Raw genomic sequence first — 13912 nt, 5'->3', positions numbered from 1 at the left:
AGGCCCTATCTCTTTGGGTGATTAGCCTTTGCTTATGCAAAGAGGAATCTACAAAGGTATTAATTTCAACTCACTTTGTTTTGAGTTGATTATTGGTTCACCAATCTACTAGGCTTTGAATTTCATGGTAATGTTTTGTTTTTGAGTGCATACAAGCATGATTCCGCCTTTAATTGTTAATTGCATGCTATATGATGTTGCTCAAATGAACATGTTTTCCCAAAAGATTTCCTTCACGTAGTGCCGGACTCATCTAGCAGCTTTGTTGCAGCTCGTAGATATAGTCTTAATGCTCCCTATGTTGCTACGACAGAGGTGATGGCCATTCTTCATGGATGCGAGTTAGGTATTGCCTTCGAATTGAATTTTGTTGTTGAATCTGATTGTTTGGAATCAATCTCTTGCCTCAGGAGTAAGATAACAAATGGCACTTGAGAGGCTTTTCTCACTCTGGCGAAGAGCAAGAAACTTGGAGAATCCTTCCAAGACTGTCGTTGATCTTGGATTCTAAGATCAGCCAATATGTCGGTAGACCACTTGGCGTCACGAAGATACTTAGTGATATGTGACTTTACCTGGGTCGATAGACCTCCATCTTCACTTGTTTATATCCTAAACAATGATGGGTTACCTTGCTCTCCTTAAATTTGTACTGGTAGTGTAAGGGGTGACTTTTTTAGCTATGTTTGCAACGTCTGGTTCCCTTTCTCCCTTTTGCATTACCCAGTTTATTATTATGTTGCTTGCCTCATTGTTGGCTTTAATTGTATACTTTTGGCACCTTTACTCTAGTTATGAGAATTTCCAGTTCACCCAAAAATTAAAAAAATTAAAAAAAGTAGGAAATCCAATTGCACTGTTCAACTGAACAGTGTTTTGCACCGGATTTCATTCTATTTACAACTCTGCCACTATTTTGTTTGTTGACCAAAATGCCCACATTTTTTCCGTACTGTTTGGGACGGATTAGGAATCGGGTTTGACGCCTCTCATCTCTCTTCCTCTTTCTCTCCTACGCGTGAGCTCTCTTCTGTCATCTCTCATCCCTCCTCTCTCCTTCTCTACTGGAAAACCCACAATCTTTCATCTTCCTCTGCTCTTCCTTTCTCTCCGCTCCCCATATCTCTTGATGTGAAGCCCACAAACCAAGTAGTGACGGTTGAAAGCCTCAAACATGGAGGGCGCGAAATGGTGGTACAGTGAAGGTCGACAATCGCCTCCGTTGTCAATGAATTTGGCCATCAGAAAGCTTCTTACGGTATGTTGAATTTCTCGAATTTCCCTTTATTTGGGTTTCCTCCATCCTTTTTGCGTTATATTGGGAGTTTATAAATTAGGGTTCTTGGGGATGTGAGAGTCTATCTTCCTAGCGGTGGCGGCGACGGCTGGAAACAACATCAGCAAAATTTTGCAGAAGAAAGGCACCGTCGTTCTTCCTCCTCTCTCTTTCAAGCTCAAGGTAGGTACTTCCTCATTTTTTTTGTTTGCCCATTTTGTCCTTTTTGATTTTGTGATTGCGTTCAAATGGTGTTGAGTTGATGGTCTCAAATGACTCCTTATCATCTTAGGCATCTTCTAGAACTATTGCATGTGAAAATCTGCTTCAGATGGAGTTCGTCGTTTAAATTGGGTTTTATTAAGTTTTTCATGTTTTTGTTCGTTTATGTTTTTTTTTTTTTTTTTTGTTTTTGGAGTATTGTTCATTTAAAATTTATTTTGATGTGATTTCATTTTATCTGAATCATCATTTAATTTATGACATTTTTATGTAATTTTATATGAATTTTAGTAATTTTTCTGAGTTTTGTATAAATCGTCAATTAATTTCTGGGTTGTTATTAATTTTATGTTTTTTTTTAATTGAATTTATTTTCATAAAACTACAAGTGAAATATCTTTAATTAGTCATTAGTCTTCATGTTTTGAACATCGTTTGTACAAGCTATTATATCTCAATGTTCGAATTTTTAACTTTGTCTTTGTTTTGTAGGGATTTCTGCATAGAGAAGAGAATTGTTTTGTTTACGTCTCACTAAAACTGGTAAGTAATAGAGAGCAGTCATACTCCCATGCAGCTATGCTTTGCTATATTACGATAGCAGTACATTAACAAATCTCAGTGGCTCAGATTTCTAACGTTGGCATTTGTATTAATGAATTTCCATTTTCTCTCCCAAAACAATTTGTTAATTGAAATTGTTTTCTTTCGGAACTCCAGGTGAGAAAATATTCCCTAAATTGTATTCAATTTATGTTGCTTCATTTCATTTTCCATTTTAATTTGGAATTGGTTGATATTTTAGGCGGGTATCGCATGTATAACCAGAACAATTATTGTGTTGGATTGGGGTCAAATTGTCCAGCTTTATTTAGCTATTTGGTTGCCTGTGTATTTGTAATCTGAATAATATGAATTAGGGTTTTTCTGTTAGTGTCCTATTAGTGAAGAAAGGATGCTTCTTTTTGTTATCATGCATGTTTAAGCTGTAAGCATTTGAAAAGCTGCTTAATTGAATTGAGATTTCCAGTTTTTGAGCTCAATTTCAGGTCTTGAGCTTTGAATTCGGTTATATGTAGCCAAGCTGAAGCTATCTACGTTGTAGTTTGAAGTATTTGTATTATGTGTTTTTGTTGCGCAGTCTGAGTTGCCCCAATATCTTTTGTATGCAATTTGGTGTACGCAAGTGGTTTTTGATGTTTTGGTGGGTATTGGAAAAAAATATGAAATTGATTTGCACTCAATGCATAGTTAATCTTAAAATATGGTTTATTAAATTGGTTTGATGATATATAGGTGGTAGCAAATTAGCGATGTCAACCCTACAAGGAAGAGGCTGATGAGAGACTTCAAGAGGCTGCAACAAAACCCGCCTGCAAGGATTAGCAGGGTGCCTCAAGATGGCAATGTAATGCTGTCGACGAGGTTAGTTATTTTTGAGGTTCCGGTTAGAAGATGCGACTACGGGATAGAGGTTCAGGGCCGAAGGGGTAGAGGAAGACCTAGGAAAACTTTGAAAGAGACTCTAAGATAAGACTTAAGAGTACTTGGATCTAACAGAGGACATGATAGAGGACATGATACAGAACCGAGCGCAATGGCGTTCTAGGATTCATAGAGCTGACCCCACTTAGTGGGAAAAGGCTTTGTTGTTGTTGCTTCTGCAAACGTGAACTCTTTACATGGATACTGAATTTTATGTGATTTTTAATAGTTATATATCAAACTCTTCTGCACTAAACTCTGTATTACAACAATTATAATTAGAACTTGGATGAAATGGGCTCCATCCAGCAAAACTCCTGCCCTATTAAAAAAATTTAAAAAACTCAAAAGAAATTTGATAATTTCTCATAGCTTAGGCCATTTATCCAAGTCAGAATGAGAAACACAGATGTTTTCTTTATCTTACGCTGTATGTTTGGCTGTAAATCGTATGGGGTAAATTTCTTGGTGACATTTTAAATAGACTGGAAATATGTCTCATGCAAAATTTACGTTGATGTTTATCAATGGAAATAAGTTTTGAAGTAATTACCTTTCTTTATACAAGTTATCTTCACAAAGAAACCTATATTATGGTTTCGCTTTTACTTGCTTTCGCACGGGGGAAGTGTGTGGGCATGTAATTGGCGTGTCATTACTCACTAATTATTTTATCCTTATCTTCTATATTAATATCACCATTCTCACGCGAAGGTTGCCTCTTCCAAGTCGGTATGTGATGGTCTCTAATCCCTTATGTGTGATTTCTCCAATTTGATTCTCTGATGGTTCCTCAAGGAGGGCAGATTTGGGGTTTGTGGTTTTAGGGTTTTATGTCTTGGAAATTTTCTTTATTTTTTGGGTATAAATCTCAGGATTTTGGGGTTTTTACAGTGGTGGGTTTATCAAAATTCAAATTCTTGCATTCACAAATCCATGTAAAACCCTTCAATTTTGTTTTGTTTTTAACTGTGAGGTATGATTTTATAGAAAATAATGGTTGGAATTAACTTTAGTAATCTTGATTTTGGTTTGGTTCAGCTAGGGTTTAGATGAGTCCACCTGCTATGGTGAAGATGGAAGATGCTAAATTTTGCTCAATTTTACTTATGTGTTATTGTGAATTTAATATATATGTAGTTGCCCTGTTTGGCTTTGGGGTTTTGATTTGGTGTTTGTTTGGATTTGGGAATTACCATTGATAGATAGCATTCAAGCAAGATGCATAACTCATACACACATTTTTTTTTCATATTCCTTTTCTGCCATCTCTTATTTAGATTTGTGTAATTGGTTGGCTCAAAGACGGTTTACAAGGTAGGGCTCTATATTCATCTTCAGATTGGTCCATATATTTGTTCAAAATGGAATTTTGGTAATGATCATTTTCCTCAGGCTGACCCCACTTAGTCGGAAAAGGCTTTGTTGTTGTTGATCATTTTCCTCAGCAGTTTTTTGTTTCATCAAAGATTTAGTCCGACAATTGCTCAGGTGACAATGTCCATTGGTGAGATTGGTTGGATTAGCCCACTTTTCTGTTGGTATATATTTACTTATGCGGCTTTCTGCATATATTAGACTTCTCCTGCTGTAATGTAACAGATTTAATAGTTACTTCACTCAATGAATAGCTCTTCAGTATCCATTTTGAAATCAGCATCGTTGACTTTCATATTGATTCACCATCACCTAACAAGGTTTCTTTGGACCCAAAACAAATCATAATTAACTATTCACTAATCTGCTGCTTTATTGTCATTGACTCTTTAGATTGGGAAGCACCATCAATTAGTATGATAGGCGCTTAACAATTTCCTAGGGTGGGAAGCACTTGCTTTTTTTTGTTGTGTAGAAGATTAATACCATGCAACCATGATAGCTATTATAACTAAGAATCAGTATGTTGTAAAGATACCTCAATTATTGAGAACGACATATAAGTTCGGAAGTTGAATTTTGGTTGTGTCAGCAACTTGAGATGATTGTAAAGCCGTACATGTAGTGTTGATGCCTTTTACTACACGCATATTTGTTTCGTTGGATTAAACTTGCAATGTACAGATTTATGCCAAGGAAAAATTAGGGAGCTATCCTGTCCATTTATGCTTATATTTAGTAAGATTCGGGTGATAAAGATTTCTAAGATGTTTTCTGAGTTGTTTGGAGCTGCATTCATTTCTTGGAAGACCACATTAAGAAGCATTTTGTCAATTGATGCCTTATGGAAATTTTTTGATATTTAATCCTTCTTTTGTTTTAGTTTCGTGTTAGCACATGCCGTATTTTGCTTTGCTTGCTGGTTATTTAATGTGCCCTCAAATTTGAGCATCTTTATGTGGAAATGATTCATAGCTGTTGTTGATTATAGCAGCACTTAGTTTTGATTCGTAAACAAACTATATACTTTATCTTTGTCTTGGGTTACAGTATAACGTTTAATGGTTGAATTTGTAAGACGATTTAGTAATATTTTCAGAAACTTACTATTCCTACCAGATGCTCAGGCATCTACTTTTCTACTTTCCTTTTCCTGGGTTTTTCCTCCATGTAGTAGGCTCATTACTTGAAACTATGAATGATATTGATGATACAATACGATCTACAAATGAATGTTTCTTATGGCATGCATATCCATAAATAGCAAGCAAAGTTTGACTTCATTGGTTCTTAGGTACTACAACGTCTTTTTAGTTGCTTTGTGGAAACAATTCATGCATGTTGCGACTAATACATTCAACGCCCGCAGCAAAGCGCGGACACATTTTCTAGTTTATATCTATTACACATATATTGGATATTGCAAATGTCTTGCAACTAGAAACACATGGCTTCTAATAGAGTTTTTATAGTTAAACCACTTTTTCTTTTGCCCATTTTGTCCTGCGTATTCACGCGTCTGTTTTTCCTTTTCAGGTTGGTTTATGGAAAATACATGCTAACTGTTACCATTCCCAAGCCGAAGCAGTAAGATCATTCACGTATTTCAGAATGAATGATAAGATCTTTATGGCTGAAAATTGGAGTAACTTGGTTCCTTTTGTTAAAAAGATGAGCACAAATTGGGGAAGCAGCCAAAAAACCTAACTTAAGCAGTAAATTTATTGAACTCTCTAGAGTAGCAGCCTCACTGGCCTGTAATTTTTTGGCAAAGGCATGTGTATAAGTTTTTAACTTCCTGATATATTGACTGAAATAAGTTTTTGTTCCCATGACTCGCGTTCGTAACCTCGAAGTGTAAAATTTTGAAATGAATTTGGTTGGCTGTAGAAAATAATGTAGTCTTTGCAGATCGAAAACAACAATATGAAAATGGATTTGAAAATATAGAGAACAACAAGAACTACAAATTCTGTCCTCCAGTCCTTCAAATACTTGGTCCTGATTTTATTGAGTGTGACTGCGGCATCTTTCATGTTAATCCTCTCTTCCGGCAATGTTGCAGAGCAAGCTAAAGCTAATCTCATAACAGATGATAAGCAATCCCTCCTGCTCACGAAATCACCATCTTCTTCCTTGCTAAGTATATTGGCATCTACAACTTCATCCATAGCAGCATCTGGATATAATGAATGTGCAACCCATTGCTTTAAATTCATTTCCCCAACAAACATCTCATTTGTTGGCTTCCTTTTTGTAAATGTCTCCATGAGTACAATACCAAAACTATACACATCCCCTCTTGTCGTAACGATTCCTTCCATCCCATACTCTGCAAAATTTGTATGTGAATTTAGTTATATATGATAAAAAGAAAATTATAGCTCATAATTAAGACCAACATATACAAAATTGAAAAAAATACATCACCTGGAGCCATATATCCAATTGTGGCTAGGGTCATGGTTTCCGTCATCGAATCTCCTTCGCTGATAAGTCTTGCGATGCCAAAATCAGCAACATGTGCAACCATATCATCATCTAGTAGTATATTGCTTGGTTTCACATCACAATGAACAACAGGTATCGAGTAACCATGATGAAGATATTCTAGTGCGAATGCAACATCTTTCATTATGTCCAACCTCTGTAGGATATTCATGAAGCGGTTTGGAGAATGCAACCACTTTTCGAGGCTTTCATTAGGCATCAATTGAAGTATCAAGGCTTTGAAATCAAGTTCATCGCAGCAACTTATGATTTTAATAAGATTCCGATGACAAATTTTGCTTAGCACTTCACATTCCTTATCAAAACTCTTGAATGCCCCTTCTAGCTGTAAATTGAAAACCTTGAAGGCAATATCTATCCCATCTGAAAGTGTTCCTCTGTATACTGAGCCAAAACCCCCCTTGCCTAGTAAGTTACTCTCATGAAATCCATTTGTCGCCCTTACAAGTTCTAGGCGTGAAACTCTTCTCCAAAGTACTTGACGCAGCGAGGCAGTTTCTGTTACAACTTCAACATTCCTTTTCCTGCATAGTATTAGAATCAATGCAGTGGCTGCTAAGAGTATCACTGATATGACCCCTGAGATGATATATTTAGCTTTCCTCCAATTTGGCTCAACTTTTGTTCTATTTTTGCACAGTGGAACATGGAGTCGGGAAGCACCGCAAAGTGCACCGTTTGATACAAATGAATCCGCAGAGAAGTTTCCGAAAGGCCCGCCTGTTGGAATTTCTCCTTGGAGTTTGTTGAAAGACAAATTCAGATGCTTGAGATACAAGAGTGCTTCCAATGACTTAGGGATCACTCCAGATAGATTGTTTTTGGACAAATCCAAGAATTCTAGGCTTAGCAAGGTTTTAAATGAACTGGGAATAGGGCCTTCTAAATAATTTTTTGCCAAGGAAAAATTAATCATATTCTGAAGACCCCCAATGTTACCGGGAATGTTTCCGGAGAAATGGTTATTTGATAAATCCATATCCACCACATTTTTCAACTTTCCGATATCTTCTGAGAGTGGTCCAACTAGAGAGTTGGATGACAAGTTTAGGTGCAATATATACTTGACTTCCCACAAGGAAGATGGTATTTTAGAAGTCAACAAATTGGACCTTAACGATAGACTTCTTAGAGCTACTGCCAAAGTACCCAAGCAGGAAGGAATAGAACCAGAGAGCCGATTACCACCCAAACGTAACTCAGCTAGGTTGTTTAGTTGACAGATTTCGTACGGGATATGTCCTCGCAGTTCGTTATCATTCAAATACAAAGCTTGGAGATTTTGTAGCCCTTGTATTGAAGTTGGAATTGCTCCACTCAACTGATTGTTATCCACGTCTAATGCAATCAAGCTACTCAAGTTGCCAATATCAACGGGAATGTTACCCCTGATGTTGGACATGCTTAAATCAACTCTTTGGAGTGACATAGAAAGATTCCCGCGAGAAGCTGGAATTGTGGTGTTTAGTGGATTGTGTGACAAGTATAATTTTGTCAAATCTCTAAGATTAAACAAGCAAGAGAGAGTGCTTGATGCTTGTGGAGTAGAAGCATCAGTCGTCAAATTATTCGAGTACAAGGAACGATACTTGAGGTTTTTCAAGGAACATAGCGTGCTAGGAAGAACCCCGGTAAATGAGTTTGTATTCATGTCTAGTTCCCTGAGCTTGGAAGCATTGGAGAGGTTAGGGAGTAGTCCGGCCGCGAGGTTATTTTTGGCTACACCAAGGAATTCTAGGTTTGGAGCGTAAAGACCTATGTTTGCTGGGAGGCTACCTGAAAGCTGATTTAAAGAAAGCCATATGTGTCTTATCATGGAGTTATTGAAGAGTTTGGATGGGATGATGCCATTGAGATTATTAATCGTCAGTTGCAAATTCTCTAACTGTGGAAGATCACCAATCTCATCCGGTATTGTACCTGTCACAATTTCATCACGTTTACATTAAATTTGTAACTTCAGTTTAACTAAAAACTAAAAACTAAATGATTATCAAACAGTTCTAAATTTATTACCTGTTAAATTATTGCCATTAAGAAAAATCTGGATTAAGTAGATCAAATTGCCAAGACTTTTGGGTATGCTTCCACGGAAATTGTTAGACCCTAATGAGAATTGACGAAGCTCTTTGCATTGCCACAGTTTGGAGGGAATCAGACCGTCAAGCTGGTTTTGAGCCAAAGAAAATTGTCGAACACTAGAAAGATGCTCACACATATTGTCCGGAAGACTGCCACTCATGTTGTTTCCGAACAGAGTGAAAGTAGTCAAAGAAGATATGTTGAGGACGGGGACAAGAGCAGAGCTTTTTAGGGCATTGTCCTGCACAAACAACTCCTCCAACTGACCTAAACTGCCTATCTCGTTCGGAAGTTCTATAAAATCAATCCGTATATATTGTTAAAATCATGTAAACATATATAGTAACAGCTTCTTAGTGGGAGTCCTGTTGTACTGTAGCAAAAGAGGGATAACATTATAAGGACCATGTATTCACCATATACGACATCTTTTTGCTCCAGAATATGAGGGTCTTACATGATAAATATACGATCCTAAGATAGTCTCTCATCTCATTTTTTGCTAAAGTGGAACGAGATTCCTGCTAAGAATGGGCTCATATATATATACGGAACGAAACCTAAGTCATACATTATACCTCGAACTTGTTCTCGTCAAGGTATATGCCTTTCACCATTGTTAAGTTGCCTATTTCTCTGGGTATGCTGCCTGTTAAATATGTGCATGCATTCCAACAAAAGAGAAAGAAAAAAAAAACAAACGATATGATTGTTATACATCATATATATAGATGTTAAAATGTAATGATGAAGCAAGGAACATTAATTTATATTCCTAGGTGGTTGGTAATGGTGGTATATATGTACGTACCCGATAGTTGGTTGTTGCTCAGATCAATTATTTCAAGTGCAGATAAGTTGAAGATAGCAGCGGGTATGAAACCAGAGAAGCGATTACCATACAATGTGAAGATTTGAAGTATAGGGAAGGACCCAAACCACGAAGGAATGGTTCCCATAAAGTTATTGTTTTCAAAGTGAATCGCCTTCAACCGGCGCAAACGAGATAGTTCTTGGGGTAGGGGACCATGAAAACTATTATTTGTAAGGCCCAACGCAACGAGAAATGAGAGGTTGCCTAGATGCGGAGGAATAACTCCGGCAAGACCCATGTACGAGAGATTTAAGGCCGTGACTCTATGGTGGCGAGCACCGCAGGTAACGCCAACCCAATTGCAAACGTCGGAATTGGAGGCAGACGATCAGTTGGCGGTCAAGATGTTTTGAGGGTCACTAGTGATGTGAGCTTTGAAAGCAAGAAGCGCCGACTGATCAGTGTTGAAATTGGTATGAGCTATTGCTAATGCACCTGCAGTTAAGTAATTAGTCATAATCATCATATAGATATAACACAAGCAGTGTATCATCGAAAACATTTTCGATAGTAGGAAATGACTTCTCTCCTCCGTATACACACAGAATATATATACTTTCCTCAATTGTAGTGGTTTTCATCCTTAGACTTGGACTAGTGGAACTCGAACGAAGGCTTCTGTCATTTGGATTTTTACATATCAAACACACACCATTCATTTTTTGCATTAATAGTCAAAGTCCGGCTTCTATGTCGAAGTGAGGAGAAGTAGACCTAGTTTGAGAGTGAGGTGCTTAAAAAAAAGCACCTATGAAAAAAAGCTGTGAGGATTTTAGGTGTTTGGTAAACTGAAAAAAAAGGGCTTATTTTGGAAGCTGCTGTGAGAATAAGCTGAAATCAAAGGAAAAAGTTGAAGCTACTATTTGCAGCTTTGGAAAACTGACTTTTTTTCAAAGCACACGGAGCTACAGTGCTCCTTTAATGAAAATACTCACTATCAGACTGCTTTTTTTTTCCAAAAGCACTTTTACAAAAAAGTTTACCAAACACTCTGCTGATTTATTTCACAGCCGCTTATTCTCACAGCAGCTTTTTTTCAAAGCACAGCAATACCAAAACAGCCCATAGATTAGTCGAACGAAGACTTTTGATTTAGATTTTTATATCAAACACACACCATTCATTTTTTGCTGATAGCTTAGCTAGGTGAGGAGGAATGGTGACTGCCGTGAGACCGATGTAGAGAGATTCAAAGGCACGACTTGAAGGTGGCATACACCGCCATTAACACCAATCCAGTTGCAACTTGCAAGTGAGCAATCAGTGGTAGCAAAGGCCAGGGCCGGTCCTGAGATTTTTGAAGCCCACGTCGACCTCAAAAATTATGCCCTAACTTCATATAAAAAATTATTGTTTTCACACGTAAGACTTCGATAAAATTATACTTAGAAAAGCACTTCAAACTCAATAATTTAGAAATACGGAAAAATTAATTTATTTTATATTGATAGAAATGAACTAAAAAACCCCGGGCTTACAAGTAGATAGATGATGAGTTTTGTTTCCCTTTTATTCGAACTTTTAAAGTGTTTTTATATAACTCATGAGATGTTTTTTCTTATTTACTAACCTTGTCAATATGAGACTAAAAAAATAACAACATACGAGTCTTTAATTTATATGTATAAGCAACATGAGCACTAAATTAAACCTAGTATTGGTAAAGACATACATCCATTAATTTCTCGAAGGCTAATGCTAGGGATACCAAATTTGTAAACCAAATTTTGTAAGCAGTATGATGTGATTCTTGATGATTGGATTATTACTTAAGTATTGATTAACGTGCTTATTTGTTATTAGTGACACGTCATATGGTTTGCAAATTTGGTAAAAAAAGTTTGGTATGTGCATTACTCTTTGTTGAAGGCTAGACTTGAATTGGAATGAATGTCTAAAAACTATAACCCACATAGCTACTAGCTAGTAATTAAAAAGGAATTAACACCAAACAAAAATTCGTAAAAACTGGAAATAATAAAAATAAGCACATAACATTTCAAAATCAAGACCTTTTGTTAATTTTAAAGAACAAAAACCATTACTTTTGATTAAACTTCTTGATCATTTAACCAAAATTTAAAAATTTATACTCTTACGAAGAGAAATTCATAAAAACTGAAAAAAAAAAAAAAACGAACATTGCTTCTGATTAAATTTCTTAATCATTTAACCAAATTTAAAAAATTATACTCTTATGAAGAGAAATTCGTAAAAACTGGAAAATAAAAAAACGAACATAACGTTTTGAACTAAGGAATTCCTCATTAATTTTAAACATCACAAACCATCACTTCTAGTTAAACTTCTTGATCATTTGACCAAATTTTATAAATTTATACCCATATGAAATGAAATTCGTAAAAATTGGAAAGTAAATAAACACAAAATGATTTGAACCCAAGACATCCTTGTTAATTTTAAGCAACATAAACCAATTCTAGTTAAACTTTTTGGTCATTTGATTGAATTTTATAAATTTATACTCTTATAAAAATATTTATGAATGTACCACCCTAATAATTTTGGTGCCCGCAATTATTTTCGGCCCCGACGATCGCCCAGCCCGCACTGGACCTGGGCTGGCCCAGGCAAAGGCTTGTCGTTGGAGACGCTCTGAATATGCAAAGGCTTCTTATATGACTACAATAAGAGATAAGAACATACCACGCTTAGAGATGAAGCAGCCATAGTTGCACCTGCAAGCCACAGTGGTGATCGAATTCCACTGAAGGGGAACAAAACTCTTGTCGCCACTGGCATGCCGAGGATAGTGTAGCCCAGGGCCCAGACATAATTGAATCGAACTCTAGACATGGTCTTTCTAGAGAGATCAATGGCTGTAACTACATCTTCCAAGTTGCTCTTCATCAGAACTATATTAGCGGCTTCTATGGCTATGTCGGTTCCAGCACCAATTGCCATGCCAACATCTGCTACAACCAAAGCCGGAGAGTCATTGATTTCATCTCCCACCACCATTACCACCGCCATTCCTTTCATTTTTTTTGGTAAACTGGAACTACACCAGGGCAAACAAACCCGGCACTTTCTTACACGATACGGTGACATGACATGAAAATAACACGAAAATAACAGGTTTCGGGTCAATACGATAACTAATCGGGTTATTATCAGGTGACCTGTTTCGACCCGTTAAAAAAAATAAATTATAATTTTAAAGTTTAATTACTAAAAAAATTATTATAAAATACAATAGCCATAGTGTATATATTGGTATATTCTATATTAAATATATATTTTTGTATTATTATTCTATATAAGTTAAAAAAATTAAGTTTGATTCATTTATTTTTATTATGAGAGTTTCTTATTATCATTAATAGGATAAATTTGACTTAACATGTTGTTGTCCAAAATTAAAATCAACTAGTATAGTATTAGTATAGGCAATAAGACATCCCTACAAGTATGAAAAATGTGAAAAAATATATAAACACTCGTTGTCATAGCCCGTCCCGAAATACATTATAGATGTCATGAATTGACTATTTTACCCATGGACGTGAGTGTGGTGGTGTGTGATATGCATGTTAGTGGTGGTCCCAACGTACATTTTTTCCTTAATTTTTGGACCAAATTAGAACTTAGTTTTTGTGGTTTTGGTTGGTGACCCACGTGGACCACTCACACACACACAAACTCTTCCTCTCTCTTCTCTCCCGTGCTCTCTCTCCTTCGGACTCACTCTCTCTCCTTTCTCTTGTACGGACGAACAACAAATCTAGCAGAAAGCTTGCAGATCGAGGGTTTAAAGGACACCATCGTGTTCATGAGGTTTATACGAGTCGAATGGTACCATTTTTAGGTAAGAACTCCTTCGAAAACCCTAGTTTCTCTCAAACTCCGATTTAGGTACTATTCATGCAAACGTAAAATCACGGGTTTTTTGGGATTTCAAGCTTATAGGTAGCTTAAGGAGGTCCTCACGAGGTTAGGAGTGGTTCGTTGGAAGAATTTGGACGTCGGAGTATCGAGAACGACGAGTTTTAAGTTTGGCCGGATTATCGTGGATTTTTCCGGCGAGATCCCGTGAGATTTAAGTCCTAAAACTGGTAAGGGTT

At 36.6% G+C, this 13912-nt stretch overlaps 2 protein-coding genes and 1 long non-coding RNA gene across 4 annotated transcripts; 1 reads left to right on the top strand and 2 right to left on the bottom strand.

Moving 5' to 3' along the window:
• Window positions 1-1000: 1000 nt before the first annotated feature.
• LOC103448164 (uncharacterized) lies at window positions 1001-6195 on the top strand. 2 transcript variants are annotated; one of them, XR_011572623.1, is made up of 5 exons: window positions 1001-1258; window positions 1338-1459; window positions 1991-2041; window positions 2795-2923; window positions 5897-6195. It is a non-coding gene; the product is annotated as an uncharacterized lncRNA (long non-coding RNA). The 2 variants fall into 2 exon arrangements; XR_011572622.1 differs by having other exon boundaries at window positions 1002-1258; window positions 2795-4490.
• Window positions 6196-6323: 128 nt separating this feature from the next.
• On the bottom strand, window positions 6324-9113 carry LOC114819757 (probable LRR receptor-like serine/threonine-protein kinase At3g47570). The gene is made up of 4 exons (XM_070808438.1): window positions 8888-9113; window positions 6791-8791; window positions 6382-6692; window positions 6324-6332 (listed from the first exon to the last, which is right to left on the bottom strand). The coding sequence occupies exons 1-4, from the start codon at window positions 9111-9113 to the stop codon at window positions 6324-6326; spliced, it is 2547 nt and encodes an 848-aa protein (XP_070664539.1).
• On the bottom strand, window positions 9102-10331 carry LOC103427894 (piriformospora indica-insensitive protein 2-like). The gene is made up of 3 exons (XM_070807373.1): window positions 9765-10331; window positions 9532-9602; window positions 9102-9247 (listed from the first exon to the last, which is right to left on the bottom strand). The coding sequence occupies exons 1-3, from the start codon at window positions 10063-10065 to the stop codon at window positions 9230-9232; spliced, it is 390 nt and encodes a 129-aa protein (XP_070663474.1). The 5' UTR covers window positions 10066-10331; the 3' UTR covers window positions 9102-9229.
• Window positions 10332-13912: the final 3581 nt, after the last annotated feature.

Source organism: Malus domestica, chromosome 11, assembly GCF_042453785.1.
Source record: "Malus domestica chromosome 11, GDT2T_hap1".
NCBI lineage: Eukaryota > Viridiplantae > Streptophyta > Magnoliopsida > Rosales > Rosaceae > Malus > Malus domestica.
This window is presented reverse-complemented; position numbering and strand designations above follow the sequence as displayed.

Coding starts and splice junctions, on each gene's coding strand:
- LOC114819757 (XM_070808438.1), bottom strand. CDS start 9,113: ATGAGTGGCAGTCTTCCGGACAATATGTGTGAGCATCTTTCTAGTGTT. Junction 8,792..8,887: donor TAATGGCAATAATTTAACAG/GTAATAAATTTA, acceptor AAATTGTGACAG/GTACAATACCGGATGAGATT. Junction 6,693..6,790: donor AATTGGATATATGGCTCCAG/GTGATGTATTTT, acceptor CAAATTTTGCAG/AGTATGGGATGGAAGGAATC.
- LOC103427894 (XM_070807373.1), bottom strand. CDS start 10,065: ATGGGTCTTGCCGGAGTTATTCCTCCGCATCTAGGCAACCTCTCATTT. Junction 9,603..9,764: donor GAGCAACAACCAACTATCGG/GTACGTACATAT, acceptor CATATTTAACAG/GCAGCATACCCAGAGAAATA.